Source organism: Heterodontus francisci, chromosome 30, assembly GCF_036365525.1.
Source record: "Heterodontus francisci isolate sHetFra1 chromosome 30, sHetFra1.hap1, whole genome shotgun sequence".
Classification (NCBI taxonomy): Eukaryota; Metazoa; Chordata; class Chondrichthyes; order Heterodontiformes; family Heterodontidae; genus Heterodontus; species Heterodontus francisci.
The window spans coordinates 65155016-65175702 of NC_090400.1; the positions used below are offsets into that span (position 1 = coordinate 65155016).

At 56.3% G+C, this 20687-nt stretch overlaps 2 protein-coding genes across 3 annotated transcripts in view; both read right to left on the minus strand.

The window, feature by feature from the left end:
- Positions 1-20125, minus strand: part of LOC137346888 (cytospin-B-like) — a 58589-nt gene extending 38464 nt beyond the window's left edge. The window contains exons 1-3 of one of the 2 annotated variants that reach the window (XM_068010877.1): positions 20102-20125; positions 12023-12196; positions 10117-10252 (exon numbers count right to left, since the gene is read on the minus strand). In XM_068010877.1, the coding sequence (XP_067866978.1) occupies positions 10117-10252; positions 12023-12172 (286 nt within the window). In that variant the 5' untranslated portion in view covers positions 12173-12196; positions 20102-20125. The remainder of the gene's footprint in view (positions 1-10116; positions 10253-12022; positions 12197-20101) is intronic. The other variant, XM_068010876.1, reaches the window with a different exon arrangement.
- Positions 15502-19816, minus strand: LOC137346454 (spidroin-1-like; the record flags this gene model as incomplete). Its single annotated transcript, XM_068009903.1, has 4 exons — positions 15502-16130; positions 16230-16689; positions 17587-18531; positions 19572-19816. Coding segments are annotated over 4 exons (2279 nt in total), but the record flags the coding sequence as incomplete, so codon positions are not given.
- Positions 20126-20687: the final 562 nt, after the last annotated feature.

The following is a 20687-nucleotide window of genomic DNA, read 5'->3' on the forward strand; positions in this document are numbered from 1 at the left end:
TTCCTTAGAACAGAGAAGAATGAGGGGAGATATGATTGAGGTATACAAAATTATGAGGGGCATTGATAGGTTAGATAGGAAGAAACTTTTTCCTTTAGTGGAGGGATCAATAATCAGGGGGCATAGATTTAAGGTAAGGGGCAGGAGGTTTAGAGGGGATTTGAGGAAAATTCTTTTCACCCAGAGGGTGGTTGGAATTTGGAACACACTGCCTGAAGGGATTGTAGAGGCAGGAACCCTCACAACATTTAAGAAGTATTTAGATGAGTACTTGAAATGCCATAGCATACAAGGCTACGGGCCAAGTGCTAGAAAATGGGATTAGGTGCTTGATGACCAGCACAGACACGATGGGCTGAAGGGCCTGTTTCTGTGCTGTTTAACTCTACAACTCTATGTTTATCCAGCTTCCCCTTAAATGTATCGACACTATTCACCTCAACCATTCCCTGTGGTAGCGAGTTCCACATTCTCAGCACTCTCTGGGTAAAGAATGTTTGTGAATTCCCGATTGGATTTATTAGTGACTATCTTATATTGATGTCCCCAAGGTCTGGTCTTGCCCACAAGTGGAAACATCTCTACATCTACTCTTTAAGACCTCAGGTTACCCCTCTTCCACAGAAAAGAGCCCCAACCTCTTCAATCTCTCCTGATAGTAGAACTGAGAGGTTATACCTATCATTCTAATGAATGTGTTTTGCACAATCTATGGTGCCTCTACAGGACAAGGTGTCTGAATATCATAGCAAGTACTGCAGTGAATCACCAAACATTAGTTATTACTTGTTGACACAAAACCATCTTAAAATGAGTCAGTCCTCGAGTGAATTGTCTATATTTCACTGCCTCCCAGCAGGAGGAGTTTGTGTACAACAGTTTCCAGTAGGTGTGCAATCGCCTGCCTGATCATGATAGCTGAGTCCCAATAAAGCAGATACTGAACAGTGAGCTTCCGAAGGAGAGTGTATCTCAACTCCCAGCCCTGCCTGAACACTACCCCACCTCCCCCCACTGCCTGTGCCAGTGCTATAAAGGGGCTCTCAGCCTTGCACACTGGCCCCTCACATTTACTGAGAAATCACTCCCCAGACAATGGCAGCAGTGTCTGTGAGCAATGACAGGAGTGAGAAGCAAGCAACACAACTGTTGTGTAAAACATTCCATCCCCAGTCGCCTCCCCCACTCCGTGGTAGGGCATAGAGCCACTTTTTTAAAAATTTATTCACGGGATGTGGGTTTCAACGGCAAGGCCAGCATTTAACATCCCTCCCTAATTGCCCATTGAGAAGGTGCTGGTGAGCTGCCTTCTTAAATACATCTGAGTGGCTTGTTAAGCCCTTTCAGAGGGCAGTTAAGAAGCAACCACATTGCTGTGGCTCTGGAGTCACATGTAGGCCAGACCAGGTAAGGACAGCAGATTTCCTTCCCTAAAGGACATTAATGAACCAGATGGGTTTTTACAACAATCGACAATGGTTTCATGGCCTTCATTAGACTAGCTTTTAATTCCAGATTTATTTAATCCAATTCTGCAGCTGCCGTGGTGGGATTTGAACTCAGGTTTCCAGATCTTAGTCCAGTCCCGTAACATAACTGCAATTTACCATACCCATCTATGCCAGGTAGTCCTGGGACTGTGGCACAGAGCAGCTGATCTGTAGCAGAGCTGCTCGTGGGTTTCAGTCTAGTCCTGCTCAGATGGCCTCCAAGACAGTACTGACCCTCCGACAGTGCGGCGCTCCCCCAGTACTGACCCTCCGACAGTGCGGCGCTCCCCCAGTACTGACCCTCCGACAGTGCAGCGCTCCCCCAGTACTGACCCTCCGACAGTGCAGCGCTCCCCCAGTACTGACCCTCCGACAGTGCGGCGCTCCCCCAGTACTGACCCTCCGACAGTGCAGCGCTCCCCCAGTACTGCAATGCAGTGTTAGCTTGGATTATATGCTCACATCTCTGGAGTGGGAACTGAACCCATGAGGGTGAGGACAGGAGGGAAGTAAAGAGGATGCAGGGGGCGATGTGGGTGGATGGAGAGGGGTTGGGAAGGGGGCAGATATCCTTCATCTATCAAATGAAGCCCAGCCTCAGTCCTGTAACTATCTACCTGCAGAGATGTGTCTCCACTCTACAGCGATGAGTATGGTGCAGGGGCCCCTTTAAGTTCATGACTGTGGCTCCACTCATCAGCAGAATGTCAGTGACAGGGTGCACAACATTTTCCAGAACATTCCCTGATATTTGTTCCACAGACTCTTAGCGGTGCAGATAATGGAGAGTCACAGTCCAACAAAGCCAGTTCTGAGCCTCTCCATTCCGTCATCTCTGAGCTGTGACAGCACTGACTCAGAGTAACAACTCATTCTGGTAGTGTGCGGGAGTGGCTGCCCAACAAACCTTCAAATCCCTTCACAAAGCTTACAAACTGACCCACTTCGTACTTCCTAACATACACAGGCAGCTCTCCCCACAGTCCCTGGGGCTCAGTCCCACACCAGCCTGGGTTTTCCTGCCCCCTGGGGCTCACTTATGCAGTAACGGTTTTAGAAAATGTTCTCCTCTCCTCACCCAGACACGAATGGCTGCCAGAAAGTCGAGATGTGAGGCAGTTATTTTATTCTAAAATAACAGAGTAACCCTCAGATGTTTCGAAGCATCAGTGACCTTTGCTGTGGGGGCAAGAGGGTGTATTAATTCCATTGGGCAGGTGTTTTAGTCAGATCCAGAGGTGTGACTCAAATGGAGTCCATTCTCACTTAAATCCACCTCTGCACAGGGACAGAGTTTGGACTGGGTCACAGGAGAGACAGGATGTTTCAGCTGAAACCTGCGGAGGCACAAAGAACCTTCTGCTGCTGTTGACTCTCGGAAACTGCATCCCCACAAAGATTACCAATTATTGAAAGAAAGTTTGCAATTGGCAGAGATCCTGTTTAGACACAATTCAAAAAAATCCAAACCTCTGATATTTTCATTCATCCCTTTTCCAATTATTTCATACCATAATAAAACTCACTGTTACTCTCACTCCATCACAGACTCCTCGCATTGCTTATGTAAAACAAAATCTCAGGCAGAAATCCCAAACCTTGTTCCTGACCCTCTGTCTTTCCAGGTTGGTTTCCCATTTTCCCAACTGTCCTGGATAATGTTCCTTACTCTGGGAGGTGGGATATGAAGCTTCCTCACATGGCTGTGGGTTGGGAAAAGCAGCAGACTGACTGAAAGCTAGAGCTGCATTTGCTGCCTGCCTTCCAATCAGCTTGGCTCTCTGTGACTCTGTCCAGCGAGCTCACCAACACGAACTCTCCAGCTTTAATCAGCTGTTCCTCATTCCCAACACTCAAGGCTAAACCCAGATTGGTCATCGTTTTCTCATCCTGAGCTGGGTTTTATTTTAATTCTTCTCCCGCCTCCTCAGAGATTTCCCAATTGCTTTTTACAGGAATTGGATTGGGCCTCATCCTGTTATTAGAGATGTGCCATTAAAGAATCCCAATGAACTTGCTGCTCATATTGTCTGTCACATCGTTGTCAGGACTTTGAGATAAAGGGTGCAGTTTATAGAATGTTTAGGGCAGCAAAGCCAAACCTGGCCTGCAAACTCAAACTGAGCTCACAGAGTCAGGGTAGAGTCACTGCCCAAGGGTCATAGGATTGGACAAAATGAGCAGCTGTTATTGGGCCCAGCGATCGTTGTATTTAATATAACTTCTGAATCTTTGGAATTCTCGACCCCCGAGGGTTGTGGATGCTCCATCGTTCAATATATTTAAGGCTGAAAAAGACAGATTTTTGGTCTCTCTGGGAATTAAGAGGAGCGGGCGGGCGGGAAAGTTCAGTTGAGCAAGAAGATCAGCCATGATCACTGTCCCCTCCCCTCAATCCAGAGCCCTCAGACCCACTGCCCCCTCCCCTCAATCCAGAGCCCTCAGACCCACTGCCAACTCCCCTCAATCCAGAGCCCCCAGACCCACTGCCACCTCCCCTCAATCCAGAGCCCCCAGACCCACTGCCACCTCCCCTCAATCCAGAGCCCTTGGACCCACTGCCCCCTCCCCTCAATCCAGAGTCCTCGGACCCACTGCCCCCTCCCCTCAATCCAGAGCCCTCGGACCCACTGCCCCTTCCCTCAATCCAGAGCCCTTGGACCCACTGCCCCCTCCCCTCAATCCAGATCCCTTGGATCCACTGACCCCTCCCCTCAATCCAGAGCCCTTGGACCCACTGCCCCCTCCCCTCCTTCAAGAGCCCTTGGACCCACTGCCCCCTCCCCTCAATCCAGAGCCCCCAAACCCACTGCCACCTCCCCTCAATCCAGAGCCCCCAGACCCACTGCCACCTCCCCTCAATCCAGAGCCCCCAGACCCACTGCCCCCTCCCCTCAGTCCAGAGCCCCCAGACCCACTGCCCCCTCCCCTAAGTCCAGAGCCCCCAGACCCACTGCCCCCTCCCCTCAATCCAGAGCCCCCAGACCCACTGCCACCTCCCCTCAATCCAGAGCCCCCAGACCCACTGCCACCTCCCCTCAATCCAGAGCCCCCAGACCCACTGCCCCCTCCCCTCAATCCAGAGCCCCCAGACCCACTGCCACCTCCCCTCACTCCAGAGCCCCCAGACCCACTGCCCCCTCCCCTCAATCCAGAGCCCTCGGACCCACTGCCCCCTCCCCTCAATCCAGAGCCCTCGGACCCACTGCCCCCTCCCCTCAATCCAGAGCTCCTGGGCCCACTGCCCCCTCCCCTCAATCCAGAGCCCTCGGACCCACTGCCTCCTCCCCTCAATCCAGAGTCCTCGGATCCACTGCCACCTCCCCTCAATCCAGAGCCCTCAGACCCACTGCCCCCTCACCTCAATCCAGAGCCCCCAGACCCACTGCCTCCTCCCCTCAATCCAGAGCCCTCGGGCCCACTGCCTCCTCCCCTCAATCCAGAGTCCTCGGATCCACTGCCCCCTTCCCCTCAATCCAGAGTCCTCGGATCCACTGCCCCCTCCCTTCAATCCAGAGCCCCCAGACCCACTGCCCCCTCCCCTCAATCCAGAGCCCTCGGGCCCACTGCCTCCTCCTCTCAATCCAGAGTCCTCAGACCCACTGCCCCCTTCCCCTCAATCCAGAGTCCTCGGATCCACTGCCCCCTCCCCTCAATCCAGAGCCCCCAGACCCACTGCCCCCTCCCCTCAATCCAGAGCCCTCGGGCCCACTGCCTCCTCCCCTCAATCCAGAGCCCTTGGACCCACTGCCCCCTCCCCTCAATCCAGAGTCCTCAGACCCACTGCCCCCTCCCCTCAATCCAGAGTCCTCAGACCCACTGCCCCCTCCCCTCAATCCAGAGTCCTCAGACCCACTGCCCCCTCCCCTCAATCCAGAGCTCTTGGACCCACTGCCACCTCCCCTCAATCCAGAGCCCTTGGACACACTGCCCCCTCCCCTCAATCCAGAGTCCTCAGACCCACTGCCACCTCCCCTCAATCCAGAGTCCTCAGACCCACTGCCCCCTCCCCTCAATCCAGAGTCCTCAGACCCACTGCCCCCTCCCCTCAATCCAGAGTCCTCAGACCCACTGCCACCTCCCCTCAATCCAGAGTCCTCAGACCCACTGCCCCCTCCCCTCAATCCAGAGCTCTTGGACCCACTGCCCCCTCCCCTCAATCCAGAGCTCCTGGGCCCACCGTCCCCTCCCCTCAATCCAGAGTCCTCAGACCCACTGCCCCCTCCCCTCAATCCAGAGCCCTTGGACCCACTGCCCCCTCCCCTCAATCCAGAGTCCTCAGACCCACTGCCCCCTCCCCTCAATCCAGAGTCCTCAGACCCACTGCCCCCTCCCCTCAATCCAGAGCTCTTGGAATCACTGCCCCCTCCCCTCAATCCAGAGCTGCTGGGCCCACTGCCCCCTCCCCTCAATCCAGAGACCTCGGACCCACTGCCCCCTCCCCTCAATCCAAACCCTCAGGCTCACTGCCCCCCTCCCTTCAATCCAGAGCCCTCAGTCCCACTGCCCCCCTTAATCCAGAGCCCTCGGGCCCACTGCCCCACACCCTCACCCCTCGGTCTTGACCCCCAGACCCAGTGACCGCCCACTCTCCCCCTCCCCAATCCCCAATCCAGTGTGTGGACAGGTGCAGCATCTTAATCTCAGTGAGTTTATCCAATACTATGAAAATCAGCAATGGACACACAGAGGTGTCATCAATGCTGTGACTGACACACAGACAGCACAATGTGACACATTGACAGCACAATGTGCTGTGACTGACACACAGACAGCACAATGTGACACCACAGACAGCACAATGTGACACACAGACAGCACAATGTGACACACAGACAGCACAATGTGACACCACAGACAGCACAATGTGACACACAGACAGCACAATGTGACACACAGACAGCACAATGTGCTGTGACTGACACACAGACAGCACAATGTGACACCACAGACAGCACAATGTGACACACAGACAGCACAATGTGCTGTGACTGACACACAGACAGCACAATGTGACACATTGACAGCACTATGTGCTGTGACTGACACACAGAGATGTCATCAATGCTGTGACTGACACACAGACAGCACAATGTGACACCACAGACAGCACAATGTGCTGTGACTGACAGACAGCACAATGTGACACACAGACAGCACAATGTGACACACAGACAGCACAATGTGCTGTGACTGACACACAGACAGCACAATGTGACACACAGACAGCACAATGTGCTGTGACTGACACACAGAGATGTCATCAATGCTGTGACTGACACACAGACAGCACAATGTGACACCACAGACAGCACAATGTGACACACAGACAGCACAATGTGCTGTGACTGACACACAGACAGCACAATGTGACACACAGACAGCACAATGTGCTGTGACTGACACACAGACAGCACAATGTGACACACAGACAGCACAATGTGCTGTGACTGACACACAGACAGCACAATGTGACACACAGACAGCACAATGTGCTGTGACTGACACACAGAGATGTCTTCAATGCTGTGACTGACACACAGACAGCACAATGTGACACCACAGACAGCACAATGTGACACACAGACAGCACAATGTGACACACAGACAGCACAATGTGCTGTGACTGACACACAGACAGCACAATGTGACACCACAGACAGCACAATGTGCTGTGACTGAAACACAGAGATGTCATCAATGCTGTGACTGACACACAGACAGCACAATGTGACACCACAGACAGCACAATGTGACACACAGACAGCACAATGTGACACACAGACAGCACAATGTGCTGTGACTGACACACAGACAGCACAATGTGACACCACAGACAGCACAATGTGACACACAGACAGCACAATGTGCTGTGACTGAAACACAGACAGCACAATGTGACACACAGACAGCACAATGTGACACACAGACAGCACAATGTGACACACAGACAGCACAATGTGCTGTGACTGAAACACAGACAGCACAATGTGACACCACAGACAGCACAATGTGACACACAGACAGCACAATGTGCTGTGACTGACACACAGACAGCACAATGTGACACATTGACAGCACAATGTGCTGTGACTGACACACAGAGATGTCATCAATGCTGTGACTGACACACAGACAGCACAATGTGACACCACAGACAGCACAATGTGACACACAGACAGCACAATGTGACACACAGACAGCACAATGTGCTGTGACTGACACACAGACAGCACAATGTGACACCACAGACAGCACAATGTGACACACAGACAGCACAATGTGCTGTGACTGACACACAGACAGCACAATGTGACACATTGACAGCACAATGTGCTGTGACTGACACACAGACAGCACAATGTGACACATTGACAGCACAATGTGCTGTGACTGACACACAGACAGCACAATGTGTCACATTGACAGCACTATGTGCTGTGACTGACACACAGAGATGTCATCAATGCTGTGACTGACACACAGACAGCACAATGTGACACCACAGACAGCACAATGTGACACACAGACAGCACAATGTGCTGTGACTGACAGACAGCACAATGTGACACACAGACAGCACAATGTGCTGTGACTGACACACAGACAGCACAATGTGACACACAGACAGCACAATGTGCTGTGACTGACACACAGAGATGTCATCAATGCTGTGACTGACACACAGACAGCACAATGTGACACACAGACAGCACAATGTGACACCACAGACAGCACAATGTGACACACAGACAGCACAATGTGCTGTGACTGACACACAGACAGCACAATGTGACACACAGACAGCACAATGTGCTGTGACTGACACACAGACAGCACAATGTGACACCACAGACAGCACAATGTGCTGTGACTGACACACAGACAGCACAATGTGACACACTGACAGCACAATGTGCTGTGACTGACACACAGACAGCACAATGTGACACATTGACAGCACTATGTGCTGTGACTGACACACAGAGATGTCATCAATGCTGTGACTGACACACAGACAGCACAATGTGACACCACAGACAGCACAATGTGACACACAGACAGCACAATGTGCTGTGACTGACACACAGACAGCACAATGTGACACATTGACAGCACAATGTGCTGTGACTGACACACAGACAGCACAATGTGACACACAGACAGCACAATGTGCTGTGACTGACACACAGACAGCACAATGTGACACCACAGACAGCACAATGTGACACACAGACAGCACAATGTGCTGTGACTGACACACAGACAGCACAATGTGACACATTGACAGCACAATGTGCTGTGACTGACACACAGACAGCACAATGTGACACATTGACAGCACTGTGTGCTGTGACTGACACACAGAGATGTCATCAATGCTGTGACTGACACACAGACAGCACAATGTGACACAGACAGCACAATGTGCTGTGAGTGACACACAGACAGCACAATGTGACACACAGACAGCACAATGTGCTGTGACTGACACGCAGACAGCACAATGTGACACACAGACAGCACAATGTGCTGTGACTGACACACAGAGATGTCATCAATGCTGTTGCCGCCAGGGTCAGAAACTCTGGTAAATACAAAGAGCTTGTATTTTTCCAAAACTCAGATCATCTGCTCAAGAAGCTCCGTCACTTCACCCATGCCCCCCTCCCTCATTCCCTCTCTCCCTCTTACTCCCTATCCTCCCCTCTCCCCAGCTCCCTCCCCTCCCTCCCCCCTCATGGTGGAGGATGGGAAACCATTCTGAAAAATAGAAACCGGCGCACAGGAAGGGCGTATGTCAGTGAGAGTCAGTCTGACAGACAAGGGCTGGGATTTTCTAGGAAAGGTGGTAAAGTCCCAACATTGGGAACAAATGAGGGTCTTGAACCCGCAGGGACGGGCAGTGGGACTTCCAGGTGGAGGGCGGTCTCTTAATTGGCCATCACTGGGAATGGGCCTCAACACTACTGGCCAATCAGAGGGCCAGCAAGCTCGGCAGCACCACTGAGAGACATGGCCACTGCCAAGGGGACAAGGAAAATGTGAGGGCTCCTCCATTCAGAGGCACCTGCGCAGGGGAGTTACAAACTGTTTTTCCATGCCATGGTCAGGCAGACCGGCACTGCGATGGGAGGGGTAACCCCATATAGCAGCACAGCTGGGAGGCTAAGGATGTGATGGCACCCCCACCCCGGGAGGCCATCTCCGTGCAGCTGGTGGCCTTCCCAAGCAATTGGGGGGGGTCACTAAGATGTCGGTGGCCCAGGAAAATAGCCATTAATTGGGCCTTTAATTGGCTAAATTGGCCACCAGACATCAGTTGGCAGGAAGCTGCGCTGCTGCAATTCCCGGCTGTGCAGCTGTATTGCTGAGCTATTCCAACCTGGCTCTCTGGCTCCCCACCTCCTATCCTGCCAACCAGGGCTGATAAAATCTCACCCAAGGTGGGGGGGTCAGACCCAGACACGTAAACAGCCACAGGCAGTGCTCGGTGAGGTCAATGGTGTCAATCGAGGGCTGTGTCTGGACTCTGGTTTGAATAATACCCCAGCTGCCACCTGTGCTTGTCCTCAGTTTGGTGCAATATCTGGCAGTGGACTCCCCTGACCTTGCAACCTCCTACCTGGACTGCTCTTTGCCTTGTTCTCAGTAAGCTCAGTGATGGTTGCCATGGTACTTGTTTTCTTCAGTCTCGTTGAGCTTGAGGTCAGGCTGGCTCGAGCCTTTGATAATAAATCATCACTGCTTTTACTTTTCACCTGAGCGAAGAGATTGGGAATTAGCAGCAGAACATGGTGACAGTCTCAATAATAAACTCACTGCTAACTGGGACAGCTAATTGGAAGTAGAGTATTGAAGACAGACCCATCCCCCACGAACTCTGGGCACCATCGCACACACCAATACATCACAGCTTCAAGAGCAACAGAAGAGCCATTCAGCTGGACCAGGCTAACCTGCTTCTTAACTCCATTTACCCCTCTTTTCCCCATATCTGTCAATCCCAGTTTTGAAAGTTCCAGCTGATCCCCAGCATCCACAGTTTTCTGGGCGAGAGAGTTCCAGATTTCCACTCCCCTTTGTGTGAAGAAGTGCTTCCTGACATCACCCCTTTTCTGGACTCTTCCCCCAAACCCAACAAACAGAGGGAATAGTTTCTCTCTAATCAACCTGATCAACTCCTTTAATCATCTTTCTCACCTCAATTAAATCACCTCTTAAAATCTATACTCCAGAGAATACAAGCCGAGGCTGTGCTACCTGTCCTCATAATTTAACCCTTTTAACCCCAGGATCACTCAGGTGAATCTGCCCCTCACCCTCTCCCAGGCTAATATATCCTTTCTGAGGAGCGGGGTCCGGACTGGGTCTAACCAGAGCTTTGTACAACTGACACATCACTGCTAGCTCTGTATTCCAGCTCCTCGAGAGAAAGGCTAACATTCCATTCGACCTTTGATTACATTTAATATCAGCAAGTTAGATTTTAATGACTTGTGTCACATGCACTGAAACCCAAATCTTCCGCTTTGCCTCTCCTGCATCCAAAGTAAATGACCTCACACTTCACACATTGAACTCCATCTGCTGTGGTTTTACCCAATCGTAGTCTATACTTTTCTTACTTCCTGTTTCCATATACACAGTTTGCTGAGAATTCGCAACATGTTTATGAGCATCTGTAAGAGGAAGGCCGATTAATTCAGAGACTGGAGGCAGTCAGACTCCTCAATGGCCATTACTGAATCACATGTGTTACTGCTACATGCTACTAACTCACTGCCACCCCTCCACCCTCTCCCCTCCCCCTCCTGCCCCTCCTCCCATCCCCATCCCCACCTGCCCCCTGCCCCTCCCCTCCCCCTCCTACCCCCACCCTGCCCCACCCCTCCCCCTCCCCTCCCCCATCCTGCCCCTCTAACTCCCTGCCCCCATCCTGCCCCCTGCCCCTCCCCTTGCCCCTCCTCCCCTCCTGCCCCTCTTTCTCCCTGCCCCCTCTCTGGACCCCCCGCCCCTCCCCCTCCCGCCCCTCTCCCTCTCACCCCTCCTGCTCGCTGCCCCTCCCCCCGCTCCTCCCCCTCCTGCCCCTTCCCCTCCCTCCCCTCCTCCTCCCGCCCATCCTCCTCCCTGCCCCTCCCCCTCCCGCCCCTCCGCCTCCCTGCCACCCTCCCGCCCTCTCCCTCCACCACCCCCTCCTGCCCCTCGACCTCCTGCCCCACCCCCTCCCTGCTTCCTGCCCCTCCCACCCCTCCCCCTCCTGCCCCACCCCCTCCCACCCTTCCCCCTCCCTGCCACTCCAACCCCTCCCCCTCCACCTTCCTGCCCAGCTCCCCACTCCCCCTTCTTTTCGCCCCTCCGCCTCCCTATCACCCCTCCCCCTCCCCGCTGCACCAACCCTCTCATCTGGAGAGGAGGAGGAATTCAGTGGAATGAATGATTCTTAAAGGTGTAGATGGGATTGGCAGCACTCGGGGACAAAGCCCATTGCCCAGTTGCTCTTTGGCCAGTGCCAGTTGGCCCTGTCATACCTTGGTTAGCTGGGAATGGGTGGGGAGTAACGACGAGTATTGTGATGACTTTGTTCCAGGTGCTGTGAGACTGGCAGCTCGTGGCCGTTCTGTGCTCCGACTGCCCTGTTTGCTCGCCAGACCTACTGGCTTAATCACTGCTCCCTTCATCTCCCTTACCCAGGGTAAACGTGACTGCAAGGGAACACAGAACAAACCCATGAGTTAGAGCAGACACCGAGAAACTGTGACAGTCCTTGACTTATCTCCAAATTCAAACCAAGACCTACATTGGCACCTGGTCCGGCAACTCCTCAATTTAAAAATTCTCATCCTTGTTTTCAAATCCCTCCATCGTCTCGCCCCTCCTATCTCTGTAACCTCCTCCAGCCCCTCCCTATCTCTGTAACCTCCTCCAGCCCCTCCTATCTCTGTAACCTCCTCCAGCCCCTCCTATCTCTGTAACCTCCTCCAGCCCCTCCCTATCTCTGTAACCTCCTCCAGCCCCTCCTATCTCTGTAACCTCCTCCAGCCCCTCCCTATCTCTGTAACCTCCTCCAGCCCCTCCCTATCTCTGTAACCTCCTCCAGCCCCTCCTATCTCTGTAACCTCCTCCAGCCCCTCCCTATCTCTGTAACCTCCTCCAGCCCCTCCCTATCTCTGTAACCTCCTCCAGCCCCTCCCTATCTCTGTAACCACCTCCAGCCCCTCCATATCTCTGTAACATCCTCCAGCCCCTCCCTATCTCTGTAACCTCCTCCAGCCCCTCCCTATCTCTGTAACATCCTCCAGCCCCTCCCTATCTCCGTAACCTCCTCCAGCCCCTCCCTATCTCTGTAACCTCCTCCAGCCCCTCCCTATCTCCGTAACCTCCTCCAGCCCCTCCCTATCTCTGTAACCTCCTCCAGCCCCTCCCTATCTCTGTATCCTCCTCCAGCCCCTCCCTATCTCTGTAACCACCTCCAGCCCCTCCCTATCTCTGTAACCTCCTCCAGCCCCGCCCTATCTCTGTAACCTCCTCCAGCCCCTCCCTATCTCTGTAACCTCCTCCAGCCCCTCCCTATCTCCGTAGCCTCCTCCAGCCCCTGCCTATCTCTGTAACCTCCTCCAGCCCCTCCCTATCTCTGTAACATCCCCCAGCCCTTCCCTATTTCAGTAACCTCCTCCAGCCCCTCCCTATCTCTGTAACCTCCTCCAGCCCCTCCCTATCTCTGTAACCTCCTCCAGCCCCTCCCTATCTCTGTAACCTCCCCCAGCCCCTCCCTATCTCTGTAACATCCCCCAGCCCCTCCCTATCTCTGTAACCTCCTCCAGCCCCTCCCTTTCTCTGTAACCTCCTCCAGCCCCTCCCTATCTCTGTAACCTCCTTCAGCCCCTCCCTATCTCTGTAACTTCCTCCAGCCCCTCCCTATCTCTGTAACCTCCTCCAGCCCCTCCCTATCTCTGTAACCTCCTCCACCCCCTCCCTATCTCTGTAACCTCCTCCAGCCCCTCCCTATCTCTGTAACATCCCCCAGCCCCTCCCTATCTCTGTAACCTCCTCCAGCCCCTCCCTATCTCTGTAACATCCCCCAGCCCCTCCCTATCTCAGTAACCGCCTCCAGCCCCTCCCTATCTCTGTGACCTCCTTCAGCCCCTCCCTATCTCTGTAACCTCCTCCAGCCCCTCCCTATCTCTGTAACCTCCTCCACCCCCTCCCTATCTCTGTAACCTCCTCCAGCCCCTCCCTATCTCTGTAACCTCCCCCAGCCCCTCCCTATCTCTGTAACATCCCCCAGCCCCTCCCTATCTCTGTAACCTCCTCCATCCCCTCCCTATCTCTGTAACATCCCCCAGCCCCTCCCTATCTCTGTAACATCCCCCAGCCCCTCCCTATCTCTCACATCCCCCAGCCCCTCCCTATCTCTGTAACATCCCCCATCCCCTCCCTATCTCTGTAACATCCCCCAGCCCCTCCCTATCTCTGTAACCTCCTCCAGCCCCTCCCTATCTCTGTAACCTCCTCCAGCCCCTCCCTATCTCTGTAACATCCCCCAGCCCCTCCCTATCTCTGTAACATCCCCCATCCCCTCCCTATCTCTGTAACATCCCCCAGCCCCTCCCTATCTCTGTAACCTCCTCCAGCCCCTCCCTATCTCTGTAACATCCCCCAGCCCCTCCCTATCTCTGTAACATCCCCCAGCCCCTCCCTATCTCTGTAACCTCCTCCAGCCCATCCCTATCTCTGTAACATCCCCCAGCCCCTCCCTATCTCTGTAACATACCCCAGCACCTCCCTATCTCTGTCACATCCCCCAGCCCCTCCCTATCTCTGTAACCTCCTCCAGCCCCTCCCTATCTCTGTAACATCCCCAGCCCCTCCCTATCTCTGTAACCTCCTCCAGCCCCTCCCTATCTCTGTAACATCCCCCAGCCCATCCCTATCTCTGTAACCTCCTCCAGCCCCTCCCTATCTCTGTAACATCCCCCAGCCCCTCCCTATCTCTGTAACATTCCCCAGCCCCTCCCTATCTCTGTCACATCCCCCAGCCCCTCCCTATCTCTGTAACCTCCTCCAGCCCCTCCCTATCTCTGTAACATCCCCCAGCCCCTCCCGATCTCTGTAACCTCCTCCAGACCCTCCCTATCTCTGTAACATCCCCCAGCCCCTCCCTATCTCTGTAACCTCCTCCAGCCCCTCCCTATCTCTGTAACCTCCTCCAGCCCCTCCCTATCTCTGTAACATCCCCCAGCCCCTCCCTATCTCTGTCACATCCCCCAGCCCCTCCCTATCTCTGTAACCTCCTCCAGCCCCTCCCTATCTCTGTAACCTCCTCCAGCCCCTCCCTATCTCTGTAACATCACCCAGCCCCTCCCTATCTCTGTCACATCCCCCAGTCCCTCCCTATCTCTGTAACCTCCTCCAGCCCCTCCCTATCTCTGTAACATCCCCCAGCCCCTCCCTATCTCTGTCACATCCCCCAGCCCCTCCCTATCTCTGTAACCTCCTCCAGCCCCTCCCTATCTCTGTAACCTCCTCCAGCCCCACAACCCTTTGAAATCTTTGTGCTCCTCTAATTCCGGCCTCTTGTGCATTCCTGATTTTAATCATTCCACCATTGGCGACCATGCCTTCGGTTGCTGGGACTTAAGCTCTGCAATTCCCTTCCTAACCCTCTCTACCTCATTTTCCTCCTTTAAGACACTCCTTACAAACTACCTCTTTGACCAAACTTTGGGTCACCTTTCCTAATATTGTCTTATGTGACTTGGTGTTAAACTGTTTGATAATGCCCCTGTTAAGCACCTTGGAATTATTATTGTGTTAAAAGTGTTATATAAATACAGTTGTTCTTGTCTCCAGATACAAACACATTTCCTGCTGCAGTTTCCAGTTTTCTCAATCATGTGAACTTTCTCAAATTCCTCTTTCTGTTCCGTCTTTCACAAGCTGAGTTTTCTCATTTATCCTGTCTGCTCTTGTTTGCTGTTTTGCTAATTTGCTAATATTTCTCTAATAGTTATGGTCCAAAGCCAGGCTCAGACACTGCCCCAGCCCACTGTCCACAGACCACTGCTACTGCCGACTCCCTGCTGTCCACTGCCCCCACCCTACTGTCCACTGCCCCCAGACCACTGTCCACTGCCTCTGGCCCACTGTCCACTCCCCACTGCCCACTGCCTCTGGCCCACTGTCCACTGCCCCCAGCCCACTGTCCACCGCCCCAAGTCCACTGTCCACTGCCCCCAGCCCACTGCCACCAGTCCACCGTCCACTGCCCCAGTCCACTGTCCACCGCCCCCAGTCCACTGTCCACCGCCCCCAGTCCACTGTCCGCTGCCCCCAGCCCACTGCCACCAGTCCACTGCCCCAGTCCACTGTCCACTGCCCCCAGTCCACTGTCCACTGCCCCCAGCCCACTGTCCACTGTTCCTGGCCCACTGTCCACTGCCCTCTCCCCACTGTCCACCGCCCCCAGCCCACTGTCCACTGCCCCAGGCCCACTGTTCACTACCCCGGCCCACTGTCCACTGCCCCCAGTCCACTGTCCACTGCCCCCAGCCCACTGTCCACTGCCCCCAGTCCACTGTCCACTGCCCTCTCCCCACTGCCACTGCCCCCAGTCCACTGTCCACTGCCCCCGGCCCACTGTCCAGTAGCCCCGGCCAACTGTCCACTGCACCCAGCCCACTGCCCCCAGTCAACTGTCTACTGCCCCCAGCCCACTGTCCACTGCCCCCAGCCCACTGTCCACTGCCCCCAGCCCAAATTCCACTGCCTCCAGTCCACTGTCCACTGCCCCCAGTCCACTGTCCACTGTCCCCAGCCCACTGTCCACTGCCCCCAGCCCAATGTCCACTGCCTCCAGTCCACTGTCCACTGCCCCCAGTCCACTGTCCACTGTCCCCAGCCCACTGTCCACTGCCCCCAGTCCACTGTCCACTGCCTCCAGTCCACTGTCCACTGCCCCCAGTCCACTGTCCACTGTCCCCAGCCCAATGTCCACTGCCTCCAGTCCACTGTCCACTGCCCCCAGTCCACTGTCCACTGTCCCCAGCCCACTGTCCACTGCCCCCAGTCCACTGTGCACTGCCCCCGGCCCACTGTCCACTACCCCCGCCCACTGTCCACTGCCCCCAGTCCACTGTCCACTGCCCCCAGTCCAATGTCCACTGCCTCCAGTCCACTGTCCACTGCCCCCAGTCCACTATCCACAGCCCCCAGCCCCCTGTCCACTACCCCCGCCCTCTGTCCACTGCCCCCTGCCCACTATCCACTGCCCCCTGCCCACTGTCCACTGCCCCAGCCCAATGTCCACTGCCTCCAGTCCACTGTCCACTGCCCCCAGTCCACTGTCCACTGCCCCCAGTCCACTATCCACTGCCCCCAGCCCCCTGTCCACTACCCCCGCCCTCTGTCCACTGCCCCCAGCCCAATGTCCACTGCCTCTAGTCCACTGTCCACTGCCCCCAGTCCACTGTCCACTGCACCCGGCCCACTGTCCACTACCACCGCCCACTGTCCACTGCCCTTTCCCCACAGTGCACTGCCCCCAGCCTACTGTCCACTGCCCCCAGCCCACTGTCCACTGCCCCCAGTCCACTGTCCACTACCCCCAGCCCACTGTCCACTGCCCTCTCCCCACTGTCCACTGCCCCCAGCCCCCAGTCCACTGTCTACTGCCCCCAGCCCACTGTCCACTGCCCCCAGCCCACTGTCCACTGCCCCCAGTCCACTGTCCACTGCCCTCTCCCCACTGTCCACTGCCCTCTCCCCACTGTCCACTGCCCCCGGCCCACTGTCCACCACCCCCAACCCACTGTCCACCACCCCCGGCCCACTGTCCACTGCCCCCAGCCCACTGTCCACTGCCCGCAGCCCACTGTCCACTGACCCCAGCCCCCTGTCCACTGCCCCCGGCCAACTGTCCACAGTCCCCAGCCCATTGTCCCCTGCCCCCAGCCCACTGTCCCCTGCCCCCAGCCCACTGCCCCCAGTCTGTCCACTGTCCCCAGCCCACTGTCCACTACTCCCAGCCCACTGTCCACTGCCCCCAGTCCACTGTCCACTGCCCCCAGTCCACTGACCACCGCCCCTAGCCCACTGTCCCCTGCCACCAGTCCACCATCCACTGCCCCAGTCCACTGTCCACCGCCCCCAGTCCACTGTCCACCGCCCCCAGTCCACTGTCCGCTGCCCCCAGCCCACTGCCACCAGTCCACTGCCCCAGTCCACTGTCCACTGCCCCCAGTCCACTGTCCACTGCCCCCAGCCCACTGTCCACTGTTCCTGGCCCACTGTCCACTGCCCTCTCCCCACTGTCCACCGCCCCCAGCCCACTGTCCACTGCCCCAGGCCCACTGTTCACTACCCCGGCCCACTGTCCACTGCCCCCAGTCCACTGTCCACTGCCCCCAGCCCACTGTCCACTGCCCCCAGTCCACTGTCCACTGCCCCCAGCCCACTGTCCACTGTTCCTGGCCCACTGTCCACTGCCCTCTCCCCACTGTCCACCGCCCCCAGCCCACTGTCCACTGCCCCAGGCCCACTGTTCACTACCCCGGCCCACTGTCCACTGCCCCCAGTCCACTGTCCACTGCCCCCAGCCCACTGTCCACTGCCCCCAGTCCACTGTCCACTGCCCTCTCCCCACTGCCACTGCCCCCAGTCCACTGTCCACTGCCCCCGGCCCACTGTCCAGTAGCCCCGGCCAACTGTCCACTGCCCCCAGCCCACTGCCCCCAGTCAACTGTCTACTGCCCCCAGCCCACTGTCCACTGCCCCCAGCCCACTGTCCACTGCCCCCAGCCCAAAGTCCACTGCCTCCAGTCCACTGTCCACTGCCCCCAGTCCACTGTCCACTGTCCCCAGTCCACTGTCCACTGTCCCCAGCCCAATGTCCACTGCCTCCAGTCCACTGTCCACTGCCCCCAGTCCACTGTCCACTGTCCCCAGCCCACTGTCCACTGCCCCCAGTCCACTGTGCACTGCCCCCGGCCCACTGTCCACTACCCCCGCCCACTGTCCACTGCCCCCAGTCCACTGTCCACTGCCCCCAGTCCAATGTCCACTGCCTCCAGTCCACTGTCCACTGCCCCCGGTCCACTATCCACAGCCCCCAGCCCCCTGTCCACTACCCCCGCCCTCTGTCCACTGCCCCCTGCCCACTATCCACTGCCCCCTGCCCACTGTCCACTGCCCCCAGCCCAATGTCCACTGCCTCCAGTCCACTGTCCACTGCCCCCAGTCCACTGTCCACTGCCCCCAGTCCACTATCCACTGCCCCCAGCCCCCTGTCCACTACCCCCGCCCTCTGTCCACTGCCCCCTGCCCACTGTCCACTGCCCCCAGCCCAATGTCCACTGCCTCTAGTCCACTGTCCACTGCCCCCAGTCCACTGTCCACTGCACCCGGCCCACTGTCCACTACCACCGCCCACTGTCCACTGCCCTCTCCCCACAGTCCACTGCCCCCAGCCTACTGTCCACTGCCCCCAGCCCACTGTCCACTGCCCCCAGTCCACTGTCCACTACCCCCAGCCCACTGTCCACTGCCCTCTCCCCACTGTCCACTGCCCCCAGCCCCCAGTCCACTGTCTACTGCCCCCAGCCCACTGCCCCCAGCCCACTGTCCACTGCCCCCAGTCCACTGTCCACTGCCCTCTCCCCACTGTCCACTGCCCTCTCCCCACTGTCCACTGCCCCCGGCCCACTGTCCACCACCCCCAACCCACTGTCCACCACCCCCGGCCCACTGTCCACTGCCCCCAGCCCACTGTCCACTGCCCGCAGCCCACTGTCCACTGACCCCAGCCCCCTGTCCACTGCCCCCGGCCAACTGTCCACAGTCCCCAGCCCATTGTCCCCTGCCCCCAGCCCACTGTCCCCTGCCCCCAGCCCACTGCCCCCAGTCTGTCCACTGTCCCCAGCCCACTGTCCACTACTCCCAGCCCACTGTCCACTGCCCCCAGTCCACTGTCCACTGCCCCCAGTCCACTGACCACCACCCCCAGCCCACTGTCCCCTGCCCCCAGCCCACTGTCCCCTGCCCCCAGCCCACTGTCCACTGCCCCCAGCCCACTGTCCATACCCCCAGCCCACTGTCCACTGCCCCCAGCCCACTGTCCACTGCCCTCTCCCCATTGTCCACTGCCCTCTCCCCACCGTCCACTGCCCCCAGCCCACTGTCCACCGCCCCCAGCCCACTGTCCACTGTTCCTGGCCCACTGTCCACTACCCCCAGCCCACTGTCCACTGCCCTTTCCCCACTGTCCACTGCCCCCGGCCCACTGTCCACTGCCCCCAGCCCACTGTCCACTGTCCCCAGTCCACAACCTGCTCCACAAACACCATATTCACTGTAATGACAATCAGTTCAGTACTAAGATATCACACTGATTCACAGAACTTTACAGGAGAGCTTGAATTCAGCAAATATGTTTGACAGGGAAAGTCAGAGACAGAGAGACAGACAGATAGAGAGAATAAGAAAAAGAGAGGAACAGGAAGATCCACAGCTGTGTAAGAACACAGTGGGGGGGGTGCATATCAAGATAATGGGAAGTGTCACATCTGACAGAGGAGAACCTTATTTAAAGTGACAGATTGTGATTCACTCACCGTTTATACTGAGACACAGGAAGGGAATCTGGGCCGATGAATGTTAGAATTTAACACTGTTTTCCTTGTGGAATTTGAATCATTAGGCATTTGGTTTTGAAACAAATAGGGGTTGATGGTTTTGTGCTGAGCCTTTTGGCACTGTTAGTTTAAATGACTCCATTAAAATGGGAAGATCACTGTCCCTTAAATCCTGCAGAACCCCCTGCCCAGACTGAGCTGACAATGCTCTTTATGCTAACAGTATACGGTAGCTCAGCTAACATCACCCTCACACTTGGCCACCCCTAAGGGGAGGGGAGAGGAGGGGAGGGGAGGGGAGGAGGGGAAGGGGAGGAGTGGGAAGGGGAGGAGTGGAGAGGGGAGGGGAGGGGAGGGTGGGAGAGGAGTGGAGAGAGGGAGGGGAGGAGTGGGATGGGGAGGGGAGGGGAGGAGTGTGGTGGGGAGGGGAGGGGAGGAGGAGGGGGAGGGGAGGAGCGGGATGGGGAGGGAGAGGAGTGTGAGGTAGGGAGGAGGAGGGGAGGGGAGGAGTGGGATGTGGGTGGGGAGGGGAGGAGGTGGGGTGGGAGGGGAAAGGGAAGAGTGG